Raw genomic sequence first — 11,194 nt, 5'->3', positions numbered from 1 at the left:
TCCATGTGTGAAGTTTTAAGCAATACCGGAAATGACTTCTGTACCTATTCTAGTCTAGTTTCGCTTTCACATGCGATCTTGAAGTTGAAGGTGCAAACAAAAATTGTCAATAATCAAAGAAAACTTTTGACAAGTATGATTATGATGAGTAGATCTACGTCTTGACCGGTCATCTAGTATTAAACTTAACTATTACCCTTAACTACTAATTTAGAAGTATTAAGGATGATAGAGTCTATTAATTAGATCTAGATCTAGTCACCTGGTTCTTCTCTTTTAAAAAAAAAATTAATCAATTAATCACTAAGGACGAAGCCTTAGACTTAGGCCTTAGCCTGCCTAAGCCTTCTTAATTCTTACTAACTAAAGTCTTAGTCTTAGAGTAAGACTTAGATGATTTTAGATAATTAGATCTAGATTGACTAGATCTATGTTGTTACGATCTCTCCTATTCAGGCCTTCTATAATCACTGCTAAACACAACACAATTCAATACATCAACACATCAAGTTCATCAAGAACTTGACAACAAGGCTTCAAATAATCTGGTACTTTAATAATGGTCAAATCAAACAGCCAATACGACACAATTGGCAACACAATCAACTGCTACAACGTTAGACCATATATCACTGTACTAAACTCATAACTCTACTGTCTCTTCCTGGACTCGTACGTTTCACTGGAGGACTGCACCAGGACTGACTTCATGGCTGACTAAGTCCCGGTTTCAACGCTCTTTGGTCTTGAACTGCCGCTTTCCTACACACTGTGTCTCTGGTCTGCGCAGGCTTATGATCAGATGACCATAACACGGGCGCTATTCAAATGCAAAGTTCAAGCCAGTACTGTCCCTTGCCTTTCAATATAGCACGCTAAACTGTATTGCTGGCCTGTGTCACAAATGTCAGCTGATCACACACAGTTAACCCTTTTGCGTCGCTAATAGGGTTATAACAATATTATTATTATAGTTGCTCTAAGTAAGAATGTCTCCATAATAGTCTATAATGTAGCTATCTCTAGACTAGAATTAGTCAAACACACAATAGTCCAGTCCAGTGATTCAGTGACAATAAGTAGTAGTAGACTCTAAGCCACTCTAATATATAATTATTGTCAATAATTTTTATGACATCAGTGATATTGACTATTGTCAATATTGACATTTTATTGAAAATATGTAAACTCTAGGCCCCTTTACTGGCTATACTATATAAATATATATATAGATTATAATAAATTATCGATATAGACCTTGATCTATAATAATATAATAGTGATGTGGCTGCTACAGCTAGATCTAATTCAGTAAGTGGCAAAGTCTAAGACTAAGAGTTTGAATCTTGGTAAAGTTTGGGGATTTTTGGAGTCCACCCAAGTTTAATAGGTACCTGTGTTGAAATAAAGGTGGTTGGTCATTGTGCTGGCCACATAACACCCAAGTTAACAATATGCACTAGAAACAGATTTGCTTTACATCATCTGCCACCATAGGTCATAATGCCTGAAAGAGGTACCTTTATACAAATTATATATGTGTACACCATTTTTGTTTCAATTAAATGAAGGTACCATTTGTTTGTAAAAAAAATGTTTTACATGTTTAAATTGTTCCTTCAGAGATGAAGATATTTACTTCCCTGGCAGTGGGCAGGGTATGAACATTAGTCCAGCACGCATACCACAGGAGCAGGCAGCCATCCATCTCTGCTGCTTGCCTGTGTCATCTTCTTGACCAGATGTTTTCTTCTTCTTCTCCCTAACAAATATATATATATGTGGTATTGTGTTATTGAAGACAGGCTTAGAAGACGGAAAGAAAACTTAAAAACAAACCAACAGCGAACAACTGCTTTGTCTGCATGAAATGTGGGGAAATATGTAGTTTGCAACTGGGTCTGCGTAGTCATGTGAAATACTGCACTCATCCCTTATCTTCGGAATCAAAGACATTGCCACTATTTTTATGTTATATATAGTTCATTTAGGTACCATGTATGGAACAAACTGAACATAAGAATAGCATATCTCATCCTTTTTATCATCATAAATTTCATGTGCTTGTTTTTTTTTTTTTACTTCTTTATTTACCATACTAAAGTACTCTATTCATTTTTTTTTATCATTTTATATGTGATCTTGACATTTTTAATTTAAGGTTGATTTATTCACAAAGCAAGCCAAAACAATGTCATCATAGTGTTTTAAGAAAAAGAATGAATAGCTCTTCTGTGATAATGAAATCAGTTCATCGTATCGGGTCATCACTTTTGTATTCAATATGTTTACGAACATCATTGTTAAGTCAAGACCATACACCTTTCTGGCTCTGTGCTAATTCTCTTCATCAATCTTTGCCACTTCAAGCTGATGGTGACTCCAACTCTGATGGGTTATTTAAATCAAACACTTTAAAAAAGACTGGCTATGCCAAATACCAGCAATCACTCCTTGATGTCAGCAAGTTGTTAGGTAACACAGAGGGCATGCAAGATGTTGATGAACTTTTTGATAGGCTAATAGCAAAGGAAAGAGCAAGCTTAGCAAGAGCAATAACTCTTGTTGAGTCTACTCACCGGGAGAAACAGAGAAAAGCCCAGTATTTATTAACAAAGGTACTAAAACATATGAAAGGGGAAGATCTATATTCTCTTAAAGGACCAAGATCTTTCAGAATAGGTGAGTACTTAAATGATGTCAATAAAAAAAAAATTGCCAGTTTCTCTTACGGCTGTATTAGTTTGTTTGTGGAAAAAGTATTAGATGAATGTAGGAATTGACTTTATTATTTTTATGAAATTTTTCATGTTATTTTTATGAAATTTTTCAATACATTGTTACGAGTGACTGAGTGGGTGGAAGGAGTGTTTGCACTGAAGTAAGGGAGTTAAGATATTAGCATGCCGCTATAATAAAGGGGTACAAATGATGAATGGTAGGTAGTGTATATGCCCAATTTGGTTTCCTTTCTAAATCCTGTCTTAGCTTGTCTGAAGTGTAAAAGAAAATGAAAGCTTAGTCCTCCAAACAGATAAGGGAAAGATAGGTCACATGTTGTCCACACTAAACCTGAGATAATATTAGTCTGCACTTTATGGACCAACTTGTTTCAGTAATAATCCTCAACAATTTGTTTTAAAACCTTTTTTATACTCTAGTTTAATTGTGTATTATTCTTGTTTACTTGTAGGTCTTTCGGGTCCACCTGGATCAGGAAAAAGCACTTTTATTGAAACTTTTGGTAAATTTCTGACAGGTTTGGGACACAGAGTTGCAGTTCTTGCTGTTGACCCTTCCTCTTCAGCTAGTGGAGGTGACAAAAAAAACCTCTTTACTTGTTTTTAAAGTGAATATAAATAAATTAAATATATACATAATTGTGTACATTTTTTACTGTACATGTATAGTAAACAAAAAAATTTTTAATTTCATTTTTTTTTTCCTTTTCAGAATTTTATCTTAAACAAGAATTGTAACAGTTAATATACCATTATGGTAACTCTTAATGGAATTCTTTTTTAATATTTACTTTACAACGCTTTGTTATAGGATCATTGCTGGGAGATAAAACTAGAATGCCAGAACTTTCCCGTGATATGTCCGCCTTCATTCGTCCATCACCTTCCTGCGGCTCCCTGGGTGGAGTAACAAGAACCACTAATGAGGCAATAGTGCTGTGTGAGGGAGGCGGTTTCAACATTATCTTAGTGGAAACTGTTGGTAACCATGTAATCATTGGCTATGTTTGTTGTTTCATAATGTCCATGAAATAAGAAAGGATATATCAATGTTAAATAAATATGGTACATATTAATTATTCACTGCCTCAGATGAATTCTAATTGGCAGTTAGCCTCCCATAGTCTCCTGGCTAGGAACTCTGTTGTTCAGATAGTATCTAATAGCTCTCATACTGGTCAAGTGACAGTGCAGATAGTTTTCCCCTCAACTCTATGAGCTGCGGATACTTGTACAAGACATATACCACTGTTTCCTCTGACTTCCTGATATGTCAGGCATCTTTAATCATTGGCCAAAGAAACAGATGATCCTAACATCATCTGTCCTATAGATCGCAAGGCCTGAAACTGGAACTTTACTTTTTTTTTATTCAAAGATATGGCTGAATATTTGGGTTTTGTTTCCTTAGATGATTGTACGTGTTATTTCTCCCACACCCATTCGTGGATCAAGTTTGAACCTTTAAAAATTATTTATTATGCCTATTGTGTCTAATCAATATAAAAAAAATCCCCAATCATTCAATTAATTATTTGTAATTAATTATTTTAAGTAGAGTCTCATAAATAGATGATAATAACTTTATTTCAGATAATGTAAGACTGATTCTTGGTGTATCTTCTATTAAATCTCCTCTATACACATAACTATTTTATATCCAGTAATACCCTTAGATTTTGTTGCTTTCTTTTTTTAATAATCTTTTGTGAACTGGGTTGATTTTTGTTTTTGCATCAAGTAGTACGTTTTTGTTGTCTTATTTATATGGTTTTACATCTACAAATTTGTATTATTATTTTTATTACCTTTAAGAATAGGCTTATTTATGTTGGAATCCAACTTTAATATGATTTTACCTTCCATTGCAGGTGTTGGTCAGTCAGAATTTGCTGTAGCTGATATGGTGGATATGTTTTGTCTCCTCATACCTCCAGCAGGTGGAGATGAACTGCAAGGTATGTGAAACCAAAAAAAAAGTGATAACCTACTTTTTTGTGTGCAGGTTTCTTTTTCAGTCTACTATTTTATGTATGCCTACCAGTCAGGTAATTGATCTGAAGATACAACTCATTCATCTCTCAAAGATTGAAATTTGTGAGTGTATAAAGACTAGATTTAATTACATTGAGTTACTTTACTCTATATTTCAGTTCCACCAAAACACTTGGTGAGATGTTCATGCTCTCCTACTTTTTCTTTCATTTGTCCACAGGGCATTGGCTTCCAGCAGCCTGTTTATAGATGCTATCTAATGTGTCTATCTGCTATTGTTGCATACACAATGAACACAGATTTATCAGTCTGTTCTATTTTCAGTGTGCATGGTATCAGTTAAAGGAGCATGAGACATTGAGATAAAAAAAAATTATAAAAGCAAAAAAAAAATCCCTATAATCCCATGGTGGTGGTAAATTGCAATAATATTTGAATTTTTTTTCTTTACATAGATAACTTGTAACAGACACACATAGTGCCAAAGTAGTTTCAGAAATTATGTTTTAAAATAGGTTATATGTATGTATTAACTCTTAAAAACCGGAATTTTTTTTTCCCCACAATTTTTATCACATATGCCTTTTTATAAACGTCATACTGTTTTTTCTGTTTGTTAAAACATAGACATGTTATATAAAATTTTGTTGGAAATTGAATGTACTACAAGATAATTTATCTTTCAATGTTATAGAGAGTCACTGGGAAAAAAAAATTAGGTGATTTCAGAGATGAAAAATTATTTTTTTTTAATTTGATCTTTAAAAACTGACTTTCCCAAGTAAAAAAAGAATATTCCAACAGTCCTCAATCATTATTATTGTATGAAATATTAAACTCTATCCAATTATCTATTTAAAAAACATAACTTTGTCAAACTTGATCAATATTTACACTTTTAGTGTGGTTTCTTTCTAGATCTACTAGGGCCTGGCTGGGGCGACGCCCCCTTTCATTTACTACTTTTACTAGATCTAGGGATGAATAATTCACTATCAGATTCGCTTGAGTCTGAAAATCGCTTTCATGATAACTTTCTAGCTCTAGAATCTCTATCTAACTCTAAGTCGCTCATGTCACTATCATTCATATCTAAAAAGATATTTAGAGCCTGATCAGCAGTAAAACGGCAAGAAGGCCTGTCAGCCATGATGTCTGATGCAAAAAAAAGAAAAATTCACTAGTCACTTACAAAAAAAAATATTTAGAACAATAAAAAACAGCTTAGATCAACAAAGTATCAGAAGGAAAAAACTTTCAAAATGGCCGCTCTAGCGTTTCCTTAAACCATTTAAGGGGTTAAAAACATGGATTAGAAAAGAAAAAGAAGTAAAGAGGGAAATAGTGATCGGACGCTGGAAGCGTCATTACGTTATCATGGCCAGGAGACTGGACGCTGTCAGCGTCATTGCGGTCTTGAAGAGTTAAAGTATTTAAATTTTACTGGTTAATCATTGCTTTTTGTAAATAATATTTTAACAATTGAAATGATATGCAAAGTGTCATGCGCATCTAGAGTTGCTTCTTGTGTGATGTTTTCTTTTATGCACCATAATGGTTTGTGCGCTAGTTCCTTGATGTCATTGCTTCATTGCTTCTGTTGTGTTTTTGCTGATGGAGGATCTTTGATGGAGCTTTCTTTTGTTGTTTTTATCCCCAGTATTCCCACCTGACATATAGGACATAATTATCTTTTCTTTTAAAGTAATCTCTGTAATAGTAATTTATAAGATATAAGATTTCCCTTGAGAGCCATTCTAAATAGTAAACTGTCATTTTAATTCTTTGTTTACAACTTTATCAGATGTTTCAATAAGTCTGTTGACATAAAAGTCTTGGTTTGAGCAATACTGAAATATTAAATTAAATTGGGAAATAAAAATAAAAAATCTATATCCTTTATGTGTAGATTGCAATTCCAATCTTCATCTTTTTCTTTAGGTATTAAGAAAGGGATTGTTGAAGTCGCAGACCTTGTTGTCATCACTAAAAGCGATGGGGACCTCCTACCAGCAGCCCGCAGAATACAAACAGAATACTCTAGCGCACTTAGGCTTATGAGGTCACGGTCAAAAGCATGGAGGCCAAAAGTAATTTTTTTCTCATTTTGTGTATTTGAAGCATTTGCGGTGTGTGATATGGTTGTTATATGTATTTGAAAATATATGACAAATTTTGTTAAAATGTATATTAGCTAAATAAATAATAATAAAATTTATTGTCTCTTATAATTCTATAGGTGACAAAAGTTTCAGCTCTTGAAAAGACTGGAATCTCCGAGCTCTGGGAAATGATGCAAGATTTTCGAGAGAGCACTTTGCTTTGTGGGGAACTTTTGAGCCGCAGGGAAAGGCAACTGAAGCTTTGGCTATGGAATCACATAAGGGACCACATCATGGGCAGGTTTGAGCGTCAGCCCAAAGTGAAGAGCATGCTTCCTGTGTTAGAGGATCTAGTAGTCAAAGGGCATGTCACCCCTGGACTGGCTGCTGACTATATGCTACAACAGGTTGATCTTGTAGATGACTTATGACAAGTAGTTTCATCTATAGACATTTGATAGACATTGTGTGCTTTTTAAAAAGCACTCTTTGAGTCAATAACTACAACTTACTTGTTATACTCAGGAATCAGAATGTAAACATTTCCTCACAAGAAGCTGCAATATTATACAAGAAAAAAAATGGAGGATTTCTTGAGATTGAGAAATTTTAAACTAATTACAACTCTTTAACTTTCATAAGCCATATAATAATCTAGTTGAATTTTTTTTTAAACAGCTTTATTCCATTAATGTTTGTCATCTTCAATGTACAAAGGTGAAGGTCTACCGATTGTGACTTTATTTATTAGAATTACAAATTATATTGTAATATTTATTGTTGACTTAAGTCCATGATAGTTAAAGCTCATTTAATGCTTCCGCCTATCATAGAACCAACCTGTTTAATCAGTTACTATGAGTATTATTGAAGCATTTATAATCCCAGATGTATATGTGGTTTTATTTTATTTAGCATTTTTATGGATACTGTATTCATATCTGTTTATTAATTTAAGTTTAAAGAAAGTAGTACATTTTCTGTTTGATATTTATTAAGATACCAGGTATCACAATACTGACCATTTTGTTGAAAAAAATGAAAAAATGTTTAATTAATTTGGTTTTATCATAATATACAGGAAGGAAGATTATTCAAAAATATTTATTAAGTCTTAGATATTTCTTTTTTCAAACACCATTATAATACAAACATAATGTATTCTTTTTTTTATTCATTTTTTTCTACCTTTCTGTCAGTGATTGTAGAATATCTAACATGTATGTAATATATATAAAAGAAACAAGAAAATATTTTTAAAAAATACTTATTTAAAAAAACAAAGCTTATATTAAGCATAGTTGTACCATTTAGTTAGAATCAGTCATGTAATTAAATTTGTTATACATCTAGACTAACAATAAAAAGCATTTATAAAAATATTTTATTAGTGGGAATGACCTGAATTCAAAGTCATGGCTCAAACTTTCTCAGGCCAACACAGTAACCACTCTGCTAGTGGAGAGCCTATGAACATGAAAGATTGTACAGTTATCTATTGTTTCTATGATCTCATCCTATTCGTTCATGTGTTCACTAAGATTCAGACAACAACCAATAAAGGGGACTAATTCAGCTTATACCACCACTTTAGTCAAGTACAATTTCTTTCCCTTGTTCAAGATACCAAACAAAATAATTAATTACCAATAGTTAATTAACTAATTGGTTAACTTTTTTTATTGATTCTTGTGTTGTCAGATAAAAGAACTAATTGTGCAAAATTTCAGCTTATCCGAGAAATAATGTGTACAAACTTTTTACAAGACAAATAGACAGAGAGAGTGAGATGATATAAGCTTTGTAAAAAGTATTTTGCTTTTCTGGTTTTTAACATATCTTTAACTTACTCTGTTGTATTAACCCATTGAGACCTAAACACTATTCCAAATATCTTTTGTTAAAAATAACTAAAGCAATATTTAGTTTTACTAAATGATAATACAGCTTGATCAGAGCTTTAAAAATAAATGATTATTCTGATTGATATTTCATAGCTTAGCCAACATGATTCCAATGTTTTGCAATAGACATTTTTAATGAGAAGAGTTTGCTATAAGTAATAATAAAATGAAATGATTAAAATAGAATAATGGACATAGCTATGTCTTTTAAAGTAAAGCTAAATAAAAGAAAAAATTATTTACTTTTTTTTTTTTTGGATGAAACGACTTAGCACTATTTACTTTTCATCCTGGGACCTTGATGATACTGAAATGGCTGGATAGACAAGGAAGCCAACAAGGTAAATATCTAGCATTCAAAACTTTAAATGAACTACCTGGTACTTCAACACAAATGTAGTTAGATTTTATTACAGGAACAGCTGTAACGTCCATACTGGTACATTTCAAACTTAGTCGCAACTGTGCAGGTCGATTCGTCAATGCCAGTGTTACTATCAATGTACTATTTAGGATCACGGTTGAATGGCGTGTGGCGCTTGACTAAAAACTAGAGAGCTGATCACCCACCCACCCGTTTCGTAGTTTATTTAGGATTGATGGCATTTTGGGTGAGATCGTTAAAACCTAGTGTACACCAGCAATAACATTGGGCGCAAGTCTCGCAATTTCTTCTTTTAAAATTGTGTTTTTGAGTCCTGTGCGATGCCCCCATCAATCTTATTTGCCCATGCCTTAGGCCGACCCTTTCCTGTTGTTGGTGTCTTTATCCAGTAGCACATCATTAGAAATGATGGAGCCAACAATGAACTTGTCGGGACAATATTGAATGTCAGGATATTCCTCTCCCCCCCCCCTCGCTTCTTATAGAGGAGAGGAGAACACCTGGCAGCAACTGGTGTCCCCAAAAGACAGCTGGAGATCTCTTGCAAAAGACCTCACTGGAAAGACAAGGGCTTTGATTGCAGCGTAGCCACGTTGCTACATTGCTATAGGCTGCCTTTATTTTATACTTAGAAGACAATGTCCTATCTTTGGCACCTATATAATTTGATCAACCCACACCAAGTTATAAATGCATTATAGCTCAGTTCCATTCATCAGATGCGCTAGGTCAGACACATCAAGTATGAGAGAAGATCGAGTGCCAATTGCGATTTTTTTTTTACGAGAGGTCAGCGTAAAAAATGTGCCCACTGGAAGTGCTATGAAGATCAAATCAGGGCCAGGGACATTGTACCCTCACTGGCATAATGGAAAGAAGCTGGTAGCAGATGGCCTCTGAAAGAGAGGGCTGGAGAGTTCTCACGAGAGTCTCGGACACACATTTGAGACTCAATGAAGAGCCTTTATGTCGGAGAGGCACTGGCGGCAGGGCTGGATGTTATAAGGGAGGGCAGGCCGGGCTACTGCCCAGGTGACTCCACAAGAGAAAAGCCCGCATAAAAAAAAAAGAGATTACAAAAATATCCGAAATTTGACAGGTTAGAAACTTTAACATTTTATCATTTCAGACATTTTTATGGTTAGCAATAGCCTACTTTCGTGGTTAAAGAAGTGTCCGCTTATAGCATGCTCGTAACATGTACGGCAGTATGTCAACACAATGCCTTAATTACCCTCCACAAACTTAAAAATAAACAAACAAACACTAAAATACGATTACGATTATTATTTAAAAGAAAATGAGATTATATTTAGAAGCCTACTCCACTTGTTTAAATCAACGGGCGCTTAATAATTTTCTTCATTATAGCCTATATTATGTCTTCTTAACTATGTCTTGCTTTTAGATATAAATATTTTTATAAATAAGTGGAGCTTTATTAGAGCTTTCGATAAGTGTAGGGGCCTCCACGCTTAAATCCAGCCCGGTGGTCAACATGCGCCTGGCCTTCATTAGATGAGGCAAAAACATGAAGGTCGCAACTGGGTTTTGCGAAGTTATGCGGCACCTTCGACACGGAGGTCACGAGTTATGTGAAATAGGCCTACTGCATACTTCATCGGAATAGAAGCAGGCGGCCGTATGACTTGCGGGATGCCTGTGAGGCCCGTCTTCTGGTACATAGCAAAATTATAGTCTAACATTTTGCAAATGAAATTAAGTAAGCAAACAAAATGATTTGTCAAAAAAAAAAATTGATTAATTAAAGTGTCATGCAGTGGCGTCACTGGGGGGGGGGGGTGCGGGCCGCACCGGGTACACCCACCCGTGGGTGACACGCCCAAGTGGGAAAATGCACTTTTTCAAAATGCAACTTTTAAAAGTTACTACCTCAAATGCCTCTCACAGTTTAGTGTCAACATGTCCCAAACCTTCTTAATTTAATTCTATAAGACGGCTCTTGCTTTCCAATCCGACATGCAAGACCATGATTGCATCTCCATCGTTTGAGATAACACTGCCTAAATAGGTTAACTTTTTCTATTTGTTCAAGATTTTTACATG

At 34.3% G+C, this 11,194-nt stretch overlaps 1 protein-coding gene across 2 annotated transcripts; it reads left to right on the top strand.

Annotated features, from left to right (window-relative positions):
- The first annotated feature begins 22 nt into the window (after positions 1-22).
- On the top strand, positions 23-8,516 carry LOC106068136 (methylmalonic aciduria type A homolog, mitochondrial-like). 2 transcript variants are annotated; one of them, XM_056039461.1, is made up of 7 exons: positions 23-133; positions 2,162-2,682; positions 3,194-3,316; positions 3,553-3,723; positions 4,613-4,699; positions 6,678-6,826; positions 6,976-8,516. In XM_056039461.1, exons 2-7 carry the CDS (start codon positions 2,220-2,222, stop codon positions 7,267-7,269), a joined length of 1,287 nt encoding a protein of 428 aa, XP_055895436.1. In that variant the 5' UTR covers positions 23-133; positions 2,162-2,219; the 3' UTR covers positions 7,270-8,516. The 2 variants fall into 2 exon arrangements, with proteins under 2 accessions (XP_055895436.1, XP_055895437.1); XM_056039462.1 differs by lacking the exon at positions 23-133 and adding an exon at positions 159-176.
- The last annotated feature ends 2,678 nt before the right edge of the window (positions 8,517-11,194 follow it).

Source organism: Biomphalaria glabrata, chromosome 8, assembly GCF_947242115.1.
Source record: "Biomphalaria glabrata chromosome 8, xgBioGlab47.1, whole genome shotgun sequence".
Lineage (NCBI taxonomy): Eukaryota > Metazoa > Mollusca > Gastropoda > Planorbidae > Biomphalaria > Biomphalaria glabrata.
The sequence above is the reverse complement of the archived record's forward strand: the minus strand, read 5'-3'. Positions and strand labels throughout refer to the sequence as shown.

Coding starts and splice junctions, on each gene's coding strand:
- LOC106068136 (XM_056039461.1), top strand. CDS start 2,220: ATGAATAGCTCTTCTGTGATAATGAAATCAGTTCATCGTATCGGGTCA. Junction 2,683..3,193: donor ACCAAGATCTTTCAGAATAG/GTGAGTACTTAA, acceptor GTTTACTTGTAG/GTCTTTCGGGTCCACCTGGA. Junction 3,317..3,552: donor TTCCTCTTCAGCTAGTGGAG/GTGACAAAAAAA, acceptor GCTTTGTTATAG/GATCATTGCTGGGAGATAAA.